The sequence below is a fragment of the Montipora capricornis genome, chromosome 14, assembly GCF_036669925.1.
Source record: "Montipora capricornis isolate CH-2021 chromosome 14, ASM3666992v2, whole genome shotgun sequence".
NCBI classification, from domain to species: Eukaryota; Metazoa; Cnidaria; class Anthozoa; order Scleractinia; family Acroporidae; genus Montipora; species Montipora capricornis.
In genome coordinates, this window is record NC_090896.1 from 11905305 (window position 1) to 11918993 (window position 13689).

At 39.0% G+C, this 13689-nt stretch overlaps 1 protein-coding gene across 1 annotated transcript; it reads right to left on the reverse strand.

Moving 5' to 3' along the window:
- Window positions 1-7283: 7283 nt before the first annotated feature.
- Window positions 7284-13336, reverse strand: LOC138033479 (receptor-binding cancer antigen expressed on SiSo cells-like). The gene is made up of 4 exons (XM_068881219.1): window positions 13111-13336; window positions 10605-10754; window positions 9654-9758; window positions 7284-7556 (listed from the first exon to the last, which is right to left on the reverse strand). The coding sequence occupies exons 1-4, from the start codon at window positions 13285-13287 to the stop codon at window positions 7341-7343; spliced, it is 648 nt and encodes a 215-aa protein (XP_068737320.1). The 5' UTR covers window positions 13288-13336; the 3' UTR covers window positions 7284-7340.
- Window positions 13337-13689: the final 353 nt, after the last annotated feature.

Genomic DNA, 13689 nt, shown 5'->3' on the forward strand with positions numbered 1-13689 from the left:
CACACGGGCCCCCTGCACCGGTAACTGCTTGGTGTAGGCACTAGCCCTGCTCGCAGGCAATAGATACTGTAGCTTACATGGCAGGCGTTCGAAGGGGAAGGGAAGGGAAAGCCGACGTTTGCGGTCACCTCGCCACCAGGAAGACTTGCCAACAAAAAACTCGCCACCAAGAGTCATCTCGCCACCACCAAATCGCCACCAGAAGACTCACCACCAAGGGTCACCTCAAGGGTCAAAATTTTGTACTGAAACTCGCGAGTTCTTGTGTCCAAGGTTACTTTAAACGGTAATTGGTAAATCTCTTTCCATTCGAATCTAGCATAGTTAAACTCTTTTTCGAATTTCGCCTGTGCCGTTGGAATGCGCTCGAAGATAGACCTAAATTCCCCACAGACAACCCGAGATGTAACTTTACAAAGAGATACCTTTTGGCCATTAAGAAACAACTCAAGGCAATCCGCAAGATCAAAAGCCCCCTTATTTCGTTGCGTCAAATTCATTAATGAACTCCGCCACTGTGCCAGTAGGGCATCTACAACCTTTATTAACTGAAAAACCTCTAAAGGTGATAGACCCATATACCCTAAATTCCACTAAGTCTTCAAGTTTTACAATACCAAACAATAGCAGGTTACAAAAGCTGCCACATGCTTTGTTTTAAGCGTGGGTATCGAGCCAATCAAATTATACGTTACGGGAGTTGCAACACTACTGAAAAACCAGCATACAGCTGATTCCAACTGGCTGTAAGCTGTGCTCCAAGTTCATACATGGACCGTATAGCGGTAGCCACTGAGAGGCGCCAATAGCATGCTTTCGGCTTGAGCTTGTTGAGTTGCATCTTTGCTATACTTGCGAAGGCGATTAGCTTAACAATTATTACTATTATTATTGACAATTATTATTACGGAATTACTAGTAGCAATCATGGATTCGTAAAGTGCGTTCGATATCTAGTCAATAATATTTTTTATTGTACTGAATGCCCAGAAATATTAAGGGGAAGTGGACTTATGTGGTGCTTTCAGGCAGTGTGCAGAGAGAACTTGACTGCTGTGAAAAGCAGCTGAGAGGGCAAATCACAACTCGACATCGTTGCCGCCACGAATTGCCGTGCGGGGGCAGATTGCAGTATCTGTTTCCTACAAAACACACCCTTTTTCTACACAGAGTTAACTGAATAGAGTGTAATGTGTAGTGCTAGATTTTCTATCCCATATGAGTCAGAGTTTTTCTCTGTCCTTGTGTGGGCCATTTCCATCAGGAGGGCTAACGCTCACATGGTTCATATGGGATAGAAAATCTAGCACTACACATAACACTCTATTCAGTTAACTCTGTTTAAAATATAAGTGCTACACGGCCAACGTTAGTATAAACGTAACCTTTCCTTGTACTTTTTCTACACAGCCTGCCCTCTGATGTTCTGATATGTAGCTTTAGTCATACTTGCAAGTGATAGTTCGAATAAATCAACACAACTTCACTTGCGTCTGAAAAAAACAGCGAAAAAAAACGGCCGAGCAACCAACACAAACAACTGCTAATCACGTGGAATACCGCTTTGATTTGGAAATGTGCGCATTGCGATACGAACCCGATGTCGAGGCATGACAGATTCACGATCACATCAGATCGAGGGGATGTGCCCGTCGGCCAGCCAGTCCAAGATGGTGTCCAAATCCTGAGATCGCATGGCATTCGTAAAACGGCACGATTCTGAATGCGCCATTCTTCGTCGGAACGCAATATATTACCTGGTCTTCTCTCGATGTAATTGTTTAGTGGATCCAGCGGGGAACAGATTTTGTTACAGTTTCTTATAATAAAATATATTCAGATCTATTCAGTAAGGCGTTTTGAGACATTCTCCCTTCTCCCTTTTCATGATAGTTCTCCCGTCTCTCTATTTTTTGGCGTACTTTCTCCCTCCTCCCACAATTTTTTTGGCCGTTTCTACCTCCTCCTTAAACCGCTCCTCGCCCCTCCCTCAATACAAATATTTTTATTGGTCCAGATTACAACTTTGGTTAGGTCGTTTATCATTTCCTTTCCAAATAAACTGAAAAATTATTTTGTTAGCTTTCTTAATTGTATTTTTACTGACACAAACAAGTCCAGCCCGATACATAAACGAATGGATAACAAATGTAAACTGTATTCTACCAAGGATAGTGAGATTTCTCCAATTCCAAAGGTACAGCTTTTCCTTAATAGATGTTAATGTTTCATTAAAGTTCAACTTTTTCCATGTGCTCTATCGTATGTGAAATAAATCCCGAGAATCTTGACCTATGATTAAGACTGGTTTTGTTTGTTAGAAATACTGTGAAATCGTCAGCAAATATTTCTAATTTTATTTCCTCATCCTCCACAAGAATCCCTTGTATTTGCTTGACTGAATATTAATGGCCAACACTTCTGGGCAAATGATGAAGAGATAAGGAGAAAGAGGGGGTGCTTACCATTTAGCCAAAAAAATCCGGAAATTCCGGTTTGAGGTCAAATGGAAAGGCAATTTTCCGGAAAATCTTTTCGGAAATTGTGGACAACCTCCAGAGATAGTCCTCTTTTTCCTTTCGGAACGGAATTCGCGAAATGCTCTTACCATTTGCGAGAACCTTCCGTTTCCAGGCCCTTTCTCACAAGATCGAGTAAAATATGCGGGATGGAATGCTGTGTAGTAAATGGTAAGCGCCATTCTCATCCGGTTGGTCATTAAATTCGGAAAATCGCTTACCTTTATGCAACGATCATTCCATCCGGATTATTTGGCTAAATAGTAAGCACCCAGGGTCTCCCTGCCCAACTCCCTTAAGAAAGGAAAAAGGCCCTGTGGTATATTCATTGTTCATCATGTAACACTGCTTGTTATATTCTTATAAAACGTGCTCACCGAATGGATCAATGAAGGACCAAAATTGAAAGAAGAAAGAGCACTGTACATAAAATTATGATTAATAGTGTGACATGGTATCTATCGAAAGAATATTCAACACTTTCATTTCGAGGTTATTTGTGGCGCGTGAGGTGCGTGCGGTGGGCAGGTCGTGATTTACTGAAAAAAAACTTTATTTATACTCGAGGGCCTGGAGCATATTAGGCTCCTAGCTTAAGTAGCTAATGAGTCGAGTATAATACTAAAAAAAAAGGATTAAACTATTTACATCATGTAACACCATCCAAAAACTCCAATCAACTTAACAGCAAGCTAGTATGGTTAACCTGATACGTGAATCGAATCCAATTGAACCTGCAAAGTTCGAGTTCGGTGTTCAATTCCATTCGATTGCCGAATTCGAAGTCAATCCACGGATAATAATATCACTGCAAATACATCAAATAAGTTACATCATTTCCTGCCTCCGAGGAACATTCAGAAGTACAATCTAAGACATAAGCGTAATTTTGCGCTACCTCATATAAGTACCAACAGGTTTAAGAATACTTTTATACCAGCAATGAGCAAGTCTCACGTTTAACATACATATTTAATTATTCTTATACATAGGTATTTTATCAAGTGTCTTGTCTTATGACATGTTTAGAAGTATATTATTTTTTATCATATCTTATTCCATGTTAGTTCATATTTATCATAGTTAATATTTACTTATAGTTGTTAATATTTAAGCAATTCAGCCTTTTTGCTGCAATGTAAGTTATTTGTAATAAACTCTATCTATCTATCTATCTATCTATCTATCTATCTATCTAATTGAGTTTGATTTCCGGACGTTTGACTGACTATGCCGGGCTCAAATTCATTTTTACTCTATGGAGCCAAGGACACTATAGCTATTCACAGATAAAGGAATAATCGAAACTGCCACTTTTCTGAAAGCCTGAAACATTGCTTGCACTGAACGTTTTAACTCTCTATTTGGTAAGTAGTTATCTCGCCACCAGGAAGACTCGCCACCAGCAAACTCGCCACCAATATGCAATCAAACTTATTTGAAATTGGTTTCATCGCTTTTTGACTATATAATTATTGTAGCGATTTCAGTCTTTTAAAGTGCGTTGTCTTCCGTCAGTATTGTTACTTATTTGAAATTAGTTTCATCACCTTTTAGCTATTAGGTTTTCTACTTGAGAAATGATTGTAGCAATTTCAGTTTCTTCAAGTACCTTGCCTTACGTCTGCTGTAATAAATCATTACAAGGACATTATTTAGTGGAAGGCGAAGCTGTGTTCATTTTTATAAGGAGAATTCGAAGACTCGCCTTGAGTATGCATTTGCTCGATCCGTTAATAGTTTTCATAAACCAAGCATAATATGATATTTTCCGAGGCGTAATTTTGATTTCGATCGATCAGTTGGCGCATTTCCCGGTTTTCAAAACTTTTCGAAACTCCGCACTATAAAAGCTTCGTTCTCCCTTCGTGATTCCAACAGTCATACACTCTTCGGTGATGCAATTTTCCCTTTCGTAAACAAGCGATGCCATTTGGACGAGAAAATTTCACTGTTAAGTTTGTCATTTGCAATTGAGGAAAAAATACTTAATCTAGGACTAGAAAAAAAAAAATTAAAAAGTTGATGTGACCCTTGGTGGCGAGTTTACTGGTGGCGAGTCTTCCTGGTGGCGAGGTGACCATAAACCCTCTATTTTACGTTCGGGATCGAAATCGAGGAAAATTTGGCCATTTGTTGTCAAATACGAAAAATTGCTCACCTAGACGACTCGTCACGTATAATGTTGCAAATTCCGGCCTCTTAGTGTGGTGTGTAGAAAACAAAGACCCTAGAAAACGACGACCCCCTTAAAAATCACTTGGAAACGGCTCAAGAACTACTTTTAGACATAGAGGAGTATAAGAAACAACACGGTTTTTAATTACTCAAAAGTTTGACCAGGGTCTTCCTTTTTTTGATCTCGAAAACAAAGACCCTGGTCAAACTTTTAGGTAATTAAAAAGCGTGTTGTTCCTTATACTCCTCTATGTCTAAAAGTAGTTCTTGAGCCGTTTCCAAGTGATTTTAAGGGGGTCTTCGGTCTTCGTTTTCTAGGCACCCCTCTTAGTGAGTGCCATTGGGGAACGACCTGGCAACCTCGCCTTCTTGTTGCTTTATCTTTGCTGTCCAAAGGCATTGCTGACCCACTTAACTGTGAATTGTCAACAATTATTTGTTGTGCTATCTACACGATCAAATGTATTTGCCACATAAAAATAATTACTAATCATGTGGATGCGGCTTAAACCATGATGGAAATGACCACTTTAACAATCAAGATTGTTAGTGGTTATAACATGTTATTTTATTGTGGAAACCTTGTGTGAATCATTGAAATATCAATGTACAAAACTTTCTCACACAACCAAAAGAGCCCAAGCTTCACAAGAGACAAGAGGATGTGAGATCAACTTATCCTGGTGTAATAACTAACTACTGAGTATAAAAGTTCAAAATTCATTCACCCAATATGTGGAAAACAAACTTTCAGTGCTGTTTCCTAGTATCAGTCAAAACTTCGAAACAGGTTTCAGTCGCAAGTGATACTGTGGAACAGTGTGATAAGGAAAGCTCAGAAATTTCCACTGGGCGAAGATTTTGACCATGTTACAGCCAACATTTCTGAATTACCCCACGGAGGCCTTGCAGTAATTGCTATGACAATATCGACATAAACCTCATTCCCGGGGTCTCTCTTCTCTCAATGATAATGGCGGCAGAGAAGAGAGACCCTGGGAACTAGGTTGTATTAGAATTAACCTAAAGTCAAAGACAGAAGGTTGTCCTTCTTAGTAACTCTAAATTCTCCCTTTGATTCTCACACATTTTGCTGAAAACACCAGAACATACACACCTCTGTCATATCAGTCTTGAAATCTGTTTGAGGAGGAGATTGCTTATTTAAAAGACATGTGCTAGTGAGGGGCAACCCTAAAACCCGGAATCTGGAATCACAGGTCATTCTTTTACCAATACAGAGAGTAAAAAATATCCTAAATATTCATAAAAGCTATCCTTAGGCCTAATTAGGCCTAAACAAACGTTTTTAGGTCTAAGGTTAGCTTTTATGAATGTTTAGGATAGTTTTTACTCTCTGTATTGGTAAAAGAATGACCTGTGATTCCGGATTCCGGGTTCCGGGTTTTAGGGTTGCCCGCTAGTGAGAGAAATTTCAAGACTGAATACTGCACATTATTTTGTTCCCAGTATTATAATTTAACATGCTATAACTTTATGGTCTTCAAAAGCCCTAAGTCATATTTGGTAAGTGCTTTTTGTTGAACAGGTGATTCCACTCTCCAAAGGAGACATTCACTTGCAAATAGTATGAGAATTTGAAATGTGTGTTCCATAAAATGTGCGCACTGTGACTCACGAGGGACCCCAGCTAATTAAACATCCTTTCCACTTCACGACAACACCAAAGTGATGTTAAGAGAATGAGAATAAAGCCAATATTGTGCATGATGAGGGATACTTTTCAACTCAAAACCTAAAAAAGTTGGAAATCTGACTATTTAAAACTTACACTGTATCTGGAGGACTGCATGATCATTCATAGATAGCAAGTTGTCAGATACATATACCGTACATGCTGATTTTTGCAAAACATCCTAATGCATTCCCTTACCCTTAAAAATAACTATTTACATACAGCATTTCAGCATCACTTGTGAACAGAAATACAGGCATTTAAGATCGGAAAGTTTCCAGGCCCTAACTCTACTGCATAACAAAACAGTCAAAACAAGCCCTTAAAGGCCTACCTTCAACCAACAGGCATTGCATGCCATGGAACAAATTTTCATATTTGAAAATCCCACCAAAGCTGAAATTCATCCAATCAGATCGCTACGATGAGCAATTTGCGAATTTCCATAACAAAAACAAACAGTTGAAAAGCCTGTCGGTTTAAAGATGAGCCTTAAACAAGTACAAGCCCTTGCATTACCATTATTGCATCGCTATTATCCAGCATTCGCACCTAGTTAGCCTGGGGCCAGTTGTTCAAAAGTCAATTAATGCTAATCTCAGGTTAAAAATTAACAAAGGAGTTTTATTCACTACTCCCAAATGCTGTTAAAGGCTGATATTCGGTAAAACTTTACATTAGAGGATGTCAATGTTGAAAAACAAAAAAAAAAACAAAGGAAACTTTCACCAAAAAGTTGAAAGCATGAAACAAAAGTTTACGCTAATCCTGGATTAAGTTAATCGGCTTTTGAACAACAGGGCCATGAAGCCCTACTCAACTGCCAGCAAACTTTATCTGGCACAAATAGGATCCTGCATTGTTTTCCTTTTTAAATACATTTCTATATATTATTATTAACATTTTAATGCATTTCCTCTCATAATTTGAGTTTAACACTCATTATGTTAAGTTGCTATTCTGACACCAAAATGTCCCTGAGGTTTCTGAATTTTGTGCGCCTCTCTTTCTTCTCTTTTCTTTTGTTGTTCCATTGCTCGTCGTTCCCGTTCTGCCTGTTTCCTCTCCTTTTTAAGCTTTTCTGTTTGCAATTCAATGTCTATTTCTGAAACACCATCTTCTTCCCATGCTGTAGACTCTTCAGCCCATGTCCCAAGCTCAGGCTTAAAGAAAACGGAAAATAAAAGGGGACAAATATTCGTAAAAAAATTGACAACCACTTTGATTCTGCAATACCTGTTTCGATCGACCACTGATCATCTTCAGGCGCAAGTGCATGTTACAATGCAAATTTGAACCTACAGTCCTATATTTTACTAGATATACATCAATAGAATTTCAAATTATTGTTGAATGTTACAATTCTAAATGCAATTACATGAGGTGAAACCTGTATTGAGACATGATCAAAAGGTATTGCATATTCAAAATTGTTCTAAATTTTTTTACCAATACATTTGCTGTTATCGATGCCAACAGGTGACTAAATATTTTTTAAAAAGGTATTAACCCATTGACCCATGAGAGTAACAGATTTTACTCTGTCTAATGCCACACAATTTTACTCGCCAACTGGGGGCATTGTAGGGCGTTTGAGTTGTCAATGGGTTAACCCACTGAGTCCTGAACAACCCCCCACCCCCCACCCCCATTGAGAAGTAAACTTGCCTGGCATTAGACAGAGTAAAATCTATCAAGTCTTACTCCCAGAAGTCAATGGGTTAAACCAGGTAATAAAAAGGTAAAGCCTTTTTACGAGCCAAGTGGCTCAATCCACCAGAGCTTATCACCAGTTTCCATAGCATGAAGCGACTAGGAGTATTTCTACTCCCCCCTGGATGGGATGCTAGTCCATCGCAGGACTACAGCCCCAGCATTAAATTTGCTGGTACCCATTTATACACCTGGGTGGAGAGAGGCACCGTGAGAGTAAAGTGTCTAGCCCAAGAACACAACACAATGTCCCCAGCCAGTGCTCAAACCCGGACCACTCGCTACAGAGTCAAGCACACTAAGCAAGAGGACACTGCGCCTCCCAACTCAAGTAATAACAGGTGCAATTTTACGTTGGATTTTTACTTCATATTTTATGTTGCAATAAAACGAACCTCCCTAATCAGTTGTACTTGGCCAAAAGCACAAGAATAAGCCATATACAAGGATCCAAAGGGATGCAGTACCACCACGTCAATTAACAGATTAGAAAAATGCAAGTGGTCAGATAAATGCACCTAACTAGACGCACACTCAATTTTGACACCCAAACCAAAGTGTCTTAAGTCTAAGCCTTTGCTACTTCTTTCCAACAATAAGGTAAGAGTAACAGTAACCATTATTTTTAGTTTAGGGTAAATGCAGCTGTTTATCTTTACTTGAAGAGCAGCATTTAGGGAACACTTTGCATTGACTCCCAGGGGTTCCCCATTGACGAGTAAAATCGTCTGGCATTAGACGAGTAAAATACCAAGTCTGGCCGGTTTTGGCCGGTTTGGATGTCAATGGGTTAATTGTCTGTATTCCAAAACACAAGTGATGTTAAGGACAGTGCCTACTATTGTTATTGCACATACATTCTGCTCATCTCAAGATACTTGGGTTTCCTGTCAGTGATACTTACTACTACAGTGATATTTTTGTGCGGTTTAAAACTATCCGGAAAACGTAGATCTTTGTAAGTACTCTTGGTATCCAAAAAGAAAATTGGAGGTAACCATGCATTTTTGAGAGATATTTAAGCTTCAATTTGAGGAAGAACACCATACATTGCTTTGTATTTTAATGCATTTTACAAATATTATTCATGAATTATCTTTGAAAAATGTGAAGTTACCCCCCAATTTTCTTTTTGGATTTTAATAACACTTGTTAAAGGCCCACCTTCGCCCAAAAGTCATTGCGGTCGTTTGTTTTTGTTTTTCAAATGACGACTTGACCAAATACGTGATGTGATTGGCTAAAGGTGCTCAGGCGAATCACACGGGAAACAACATGTCAGATATTTAGGTAATTTTGTGTTACAAGAAATTCAGTCACAGTGCACAATGACTTTTGGGCGAATGTGGGCCTTTAAGATCTACATCTCCTGCATACTCGTATAACGGGGCAAAAATACCTTTGAATTATTAGTAGGCACCGTCCTTAAAATTGGGGAGGAGAGCAAGGCGACACTTCGTGACGCTAATTGAAACCTGCATGCATTTAATTAGGCACATCTCTAAACATTTTGTTGTTACAGTGGTAGTTAACAATGGACTACTTACTTCTGCTGGCGGATAGGCAACATCAAATTTAAGACGACTTGATGGGCTCTCAGCTTCTACAGCATTACTACCATCAGAAAAAGGCTTCTTTTTCTTAACTAAAATCTGAAATGAAAAGACAGAATGTGATGAGGCAAACAAAGATTGTCAAAGTTCAGCTGAGTCTAGTATAAGCTTACTTTACCAACTGCAATTGATCTGACTTGCCTAAGATTTTAAGGCAACCCTATTGCAGGCAAGCAAAACAAGACAAGTATGACAATGACAATGTCTTAAATAAAGATCTTCAGAAATTCAAGTTGAGTGTCAAACACAAAAAGTTTTTAAAAAGTGGACTTTTTTTTTATCACAATAGTACAATACAACAGTATTTCTGCTTGCTATAATTATTATGTAATTATTATCGCAAGCAGAAAAAGGTTACCGTCAACTCTTGCTAAAAACTTAGGAAGAAGAATTTCAGTCAGATTTTCATAGTTGAGAAAGTGAGCAGCACTATAGAATGCTCACCGGTTGATGGCATTTAACAAGACAGAATAAGACAGGATCAGCAACAGAGACCAATCAAATTGCCTACCTGCTCCCCTGCGCATGACAGAAGTTGGCAATATCTAGTTTTTTCATTTTCATTTTCATTTTATCACAACAGTACAATAATTATTATTATTGCTATAGCAAGCAGGAAAAGGTTACTGTTCAAAGTTCGCTGATAGAAGATGAAGATTACGAACATTCACCAAGCGGAGAAGGAGAAGTGTCTGATCACTTAAAGAAACAATGCAACATAATAAACAACTTGCTAACCTCACTTGCGTGGGATCGTACTGGAGAATATTGGACCTCTGTTGCTTTTGTATGGACCTCAGCCCATACTGCAACAACCTTGGGCCAATATTCTCTAGTACAGCCTTCTTGTTTGGTTAGCAAGAGGTCAATATTTTTATCCGTTACCTTCTTTGGCTTTTGAAACACAGGTGTCATATCATGAAACAAATCATCATTAGCAGGCAACTGCTCCTGGGTCAAACTAGAAGATGGTTCAACTCTCACACTAAACTCCTCCATTTGACCCCATTCAGTCCACTCATCGCTTCCCGCTGCCTGCAGGAAAATCAAGAAATAAATTAACCAATTCATCCCTAATAGAGCAGTTTTCAATTATTGAGTGTCGAAAGTAATTAGCGAATTACTTTGGTTTTGCATTACTTCACTCAGTGATTGGTTCAAAGTTCTCGCGCCACTTTTTCAACCAATCAGAAGTGTGATTGGGCAAAGTAATCACCTTGGTTTTGGTTTTGGTTTTACGGCACTAAATTGAAACTCGCTCTAAGGCCTCCAATTACAAATAAAATCGTCTGGCTCACTCTAAGGACTGAGGGAGTTAATAAGCTCTTTCAAAATACTGAGAAAAGCACCAGTTTGTTTTTGCAAGAATAGTTACCAATACACTTTTCATAGTACTCTTGTTAAGTCTTAATGCCTGAAAAGTTCTTAACTGCCATAACCGCTTACATGTATAACCGTATCAGGGATTTCTATAAAATGGAAGTTAGTGGAAGGTTTTTCGGAAGAGGAACCAACTGTTGTCATTGTTGAAATGGATTTAAAGTGCTACTATGATCATGAAAATTACTTCCTTTTTTTCTTCAGATTTTGAAAGTGTGTTCGCTGACCTCGTGACTGGCAAAATTGTGAGCTTTGATTTCTATCCAAAGGCTGTTTACTTTAAGTGTAAGTTTTGGATTTCATGGTCTGCTGTTACTCATGCTCAAAACTGACAGATTGGACCACAGAAGGTTGGATCTAGGGAAAAGTTATATCAGTCACTCAATAGCTAAAATTCCAGTGTGTAATTTATACAGCTTATATTAATTCAGCCGCATACACACACATTGCATTCTTAAACTACAGAGTCTTTGACATCATTTTCTCCACGATCCAGCTCTCTCAAGATTTTAAAGTTAGTTATCCCAGACTCTTAAAATAGGAAAATTCCACTCTTTTTTAAATCAAGGCTTGAAACTTGGGTCACTGAGTGCTTTGTTAACCAAAAATCCAAAGAAAAATAATAATTGGGTTTTTGGTCATAGTAGCACTTTAATGTTTGAAAAAGTCTGTCTCTAGTTACTTCAATTTAAGGGAAAAAGTAGCCAACTTCTCTGAGTGAAATAGCCTGATGCTTTTCCTCGGCTGTTGGTACTTATTGAAACCACTGCCAATGTCATGTTTATTATTTTCATTATAATCAACATATCAGAAAGATTCCCATGAAATTATGTATAGTAAACTTCAATTCACCCGCTCTTCAAAAAGCAACCCTCCTTACTACAAAAACCACCGATCTGTGGTTTGGGCCGGAATTACTGAGTCACTGCCCCCCCCCCCCCCCCCACTTTTGCTTGTAGAAAGTTCAAATTACTGAGAGGTGTTGTGTTTGATGCTACTTTTTAGGCCAGGGAACAAAACTTGTACTCGAAGTAACAGCAAGTCCATAGTTGCACTTGCAACCTTTTCGCTGGACAAGAACAATTTTATCCATTTCCCTCCAGGTCTCATGATTTTGAAAACGTATCTTTCCATTGTTGTGATTGTTCCATTACACCGCCTTGTCGGCGAAAGCTGGCTACTGTTAATGGTAATGAATTTATATAGCACATTTTCTATTGGCATATTCAAATGCACTTTACAAGCCAGACCCTGAGTGTTGGTATGGCCAGAGTCGAACTCACGACCTCCCGCATGGCAGCCTGATGCTCAACCAACTGAGCCACGGGTGCGCGGTTGACCGTGGGAAAGGATTTTCATCAAAATGTTTAACTGAAGTTGGCGCGGTGGTCACTCAATATTTCAGGCCCATTCCATAGATCGGTGGTTTTTGTGGTAACAGTATTGAGGTGTAGTGTCTTAACCCTTGATCACTCCTGTTAGTGCCACTGACACTTATAGATTTTACTTGTCAATGGGGAACCCCTTGAGAGTGAAAGGTTAACAGATTTTACTCTGTCTAACGCCAGACAATTTGGTGTCCTAATAGCTCTATGGGATGGAAACTTTTCCTATAATTTTTTTGTCCCTGTAAGTTAAAAGTGATGCATGCCAAGTGAGAATGGAAGTCTTAATGATAAGATTTTACATCAATGGCGAAAAAGTCTTGAGGAAAAGTATTTTTTAAAAAAACGTTTCAGAGCTATTGTCATAATGATGAGAATAAGGATAAAACGTTCGGGGTGTTAATGTCTTTTCCTTTGTAGTTTTTTAAGCCGTGTATATAAGCACCTACATCATTTTTACCCTGCCCGTAAATAGATTATTGAGAAAGTGAGCAGCACTATAGAATGCTCACCGGGAGTTTGATGGCATTTAACAAGACAGCATAAGACAGGACCAGGACGAACCGAGCCTAAAAACGGCTAAGAAGGAGGCTAGATCAGCAACAGAGACGAATCAAATTGCCTACCTGCTCCGTTGCGTTTCCAGCATTACTGCTAGTAACCATCACAGAAGTTGGCAATCTCTCATTTTCTCCATGACTCAATTTTCTTTGTCGTCTTCTGAATAAAATATTCTTAATAAAGCCAATGAGAAAGGTTAGACAACTGCAGACACGTCGAAAATTTAATTGTACCACCTTCATAATAAAGGGGACACGAGTCTGTCTTGTAGTTCGACCGCTTTAGGCCTGGGCTGGGGCATTTTTACCGCAGCTTATGCAAATTAGGTATACGCAACATTCAACGAAGGAGGAAGGGAGAGAGGAAAGTGACCACAAGGTTTTCTGAGCCCGCAAGACTGAGCACCCCCAGCAAACCATTGTTTTAACGAAAACCGCTGGTCAGAGAAAACCGCTGGAGAGAGGTTATTCTGTTTAATTAACTTTTCAACCTCGGTTTTAATGCATTTCTAGTGCTCTGATTGGTTCACTCACTTTCGGCTATTACTTCATATACCTTAGTTTGACCTTATGTGACAAATGATTGCGCTAAGCTTTGCTAAGCTAAATTTTTCTCGCCGGAAAGCGAAATTTCTCTCTGAATAA

Bases quoted from the DNA above. Each gene is read 5' to 3' on its own strand.
- LOC138033479 (XM_068881219.1), bottom strand. From the start codon at position 13,287: ATGAAGGTGGTACAATTAAATTTTCGACGTGTCTGCAGTTGTCTAACC. The intron at 9,759-10,604 runs GTAACGGATAAA...TTTTCATTTCAG, and splicing joins TGTTTCAAAAGCCAAAGAAG to ATTTTAGTTAAGAAAAAGAA. The intron at 7,557-9,653 runs GTAAGTAGTCCA...GTTTTCTTTAAG, and splicing joins TTGCCTATCCGCCAGCAGAA to CCTGAGCTTGGGACATGGGC.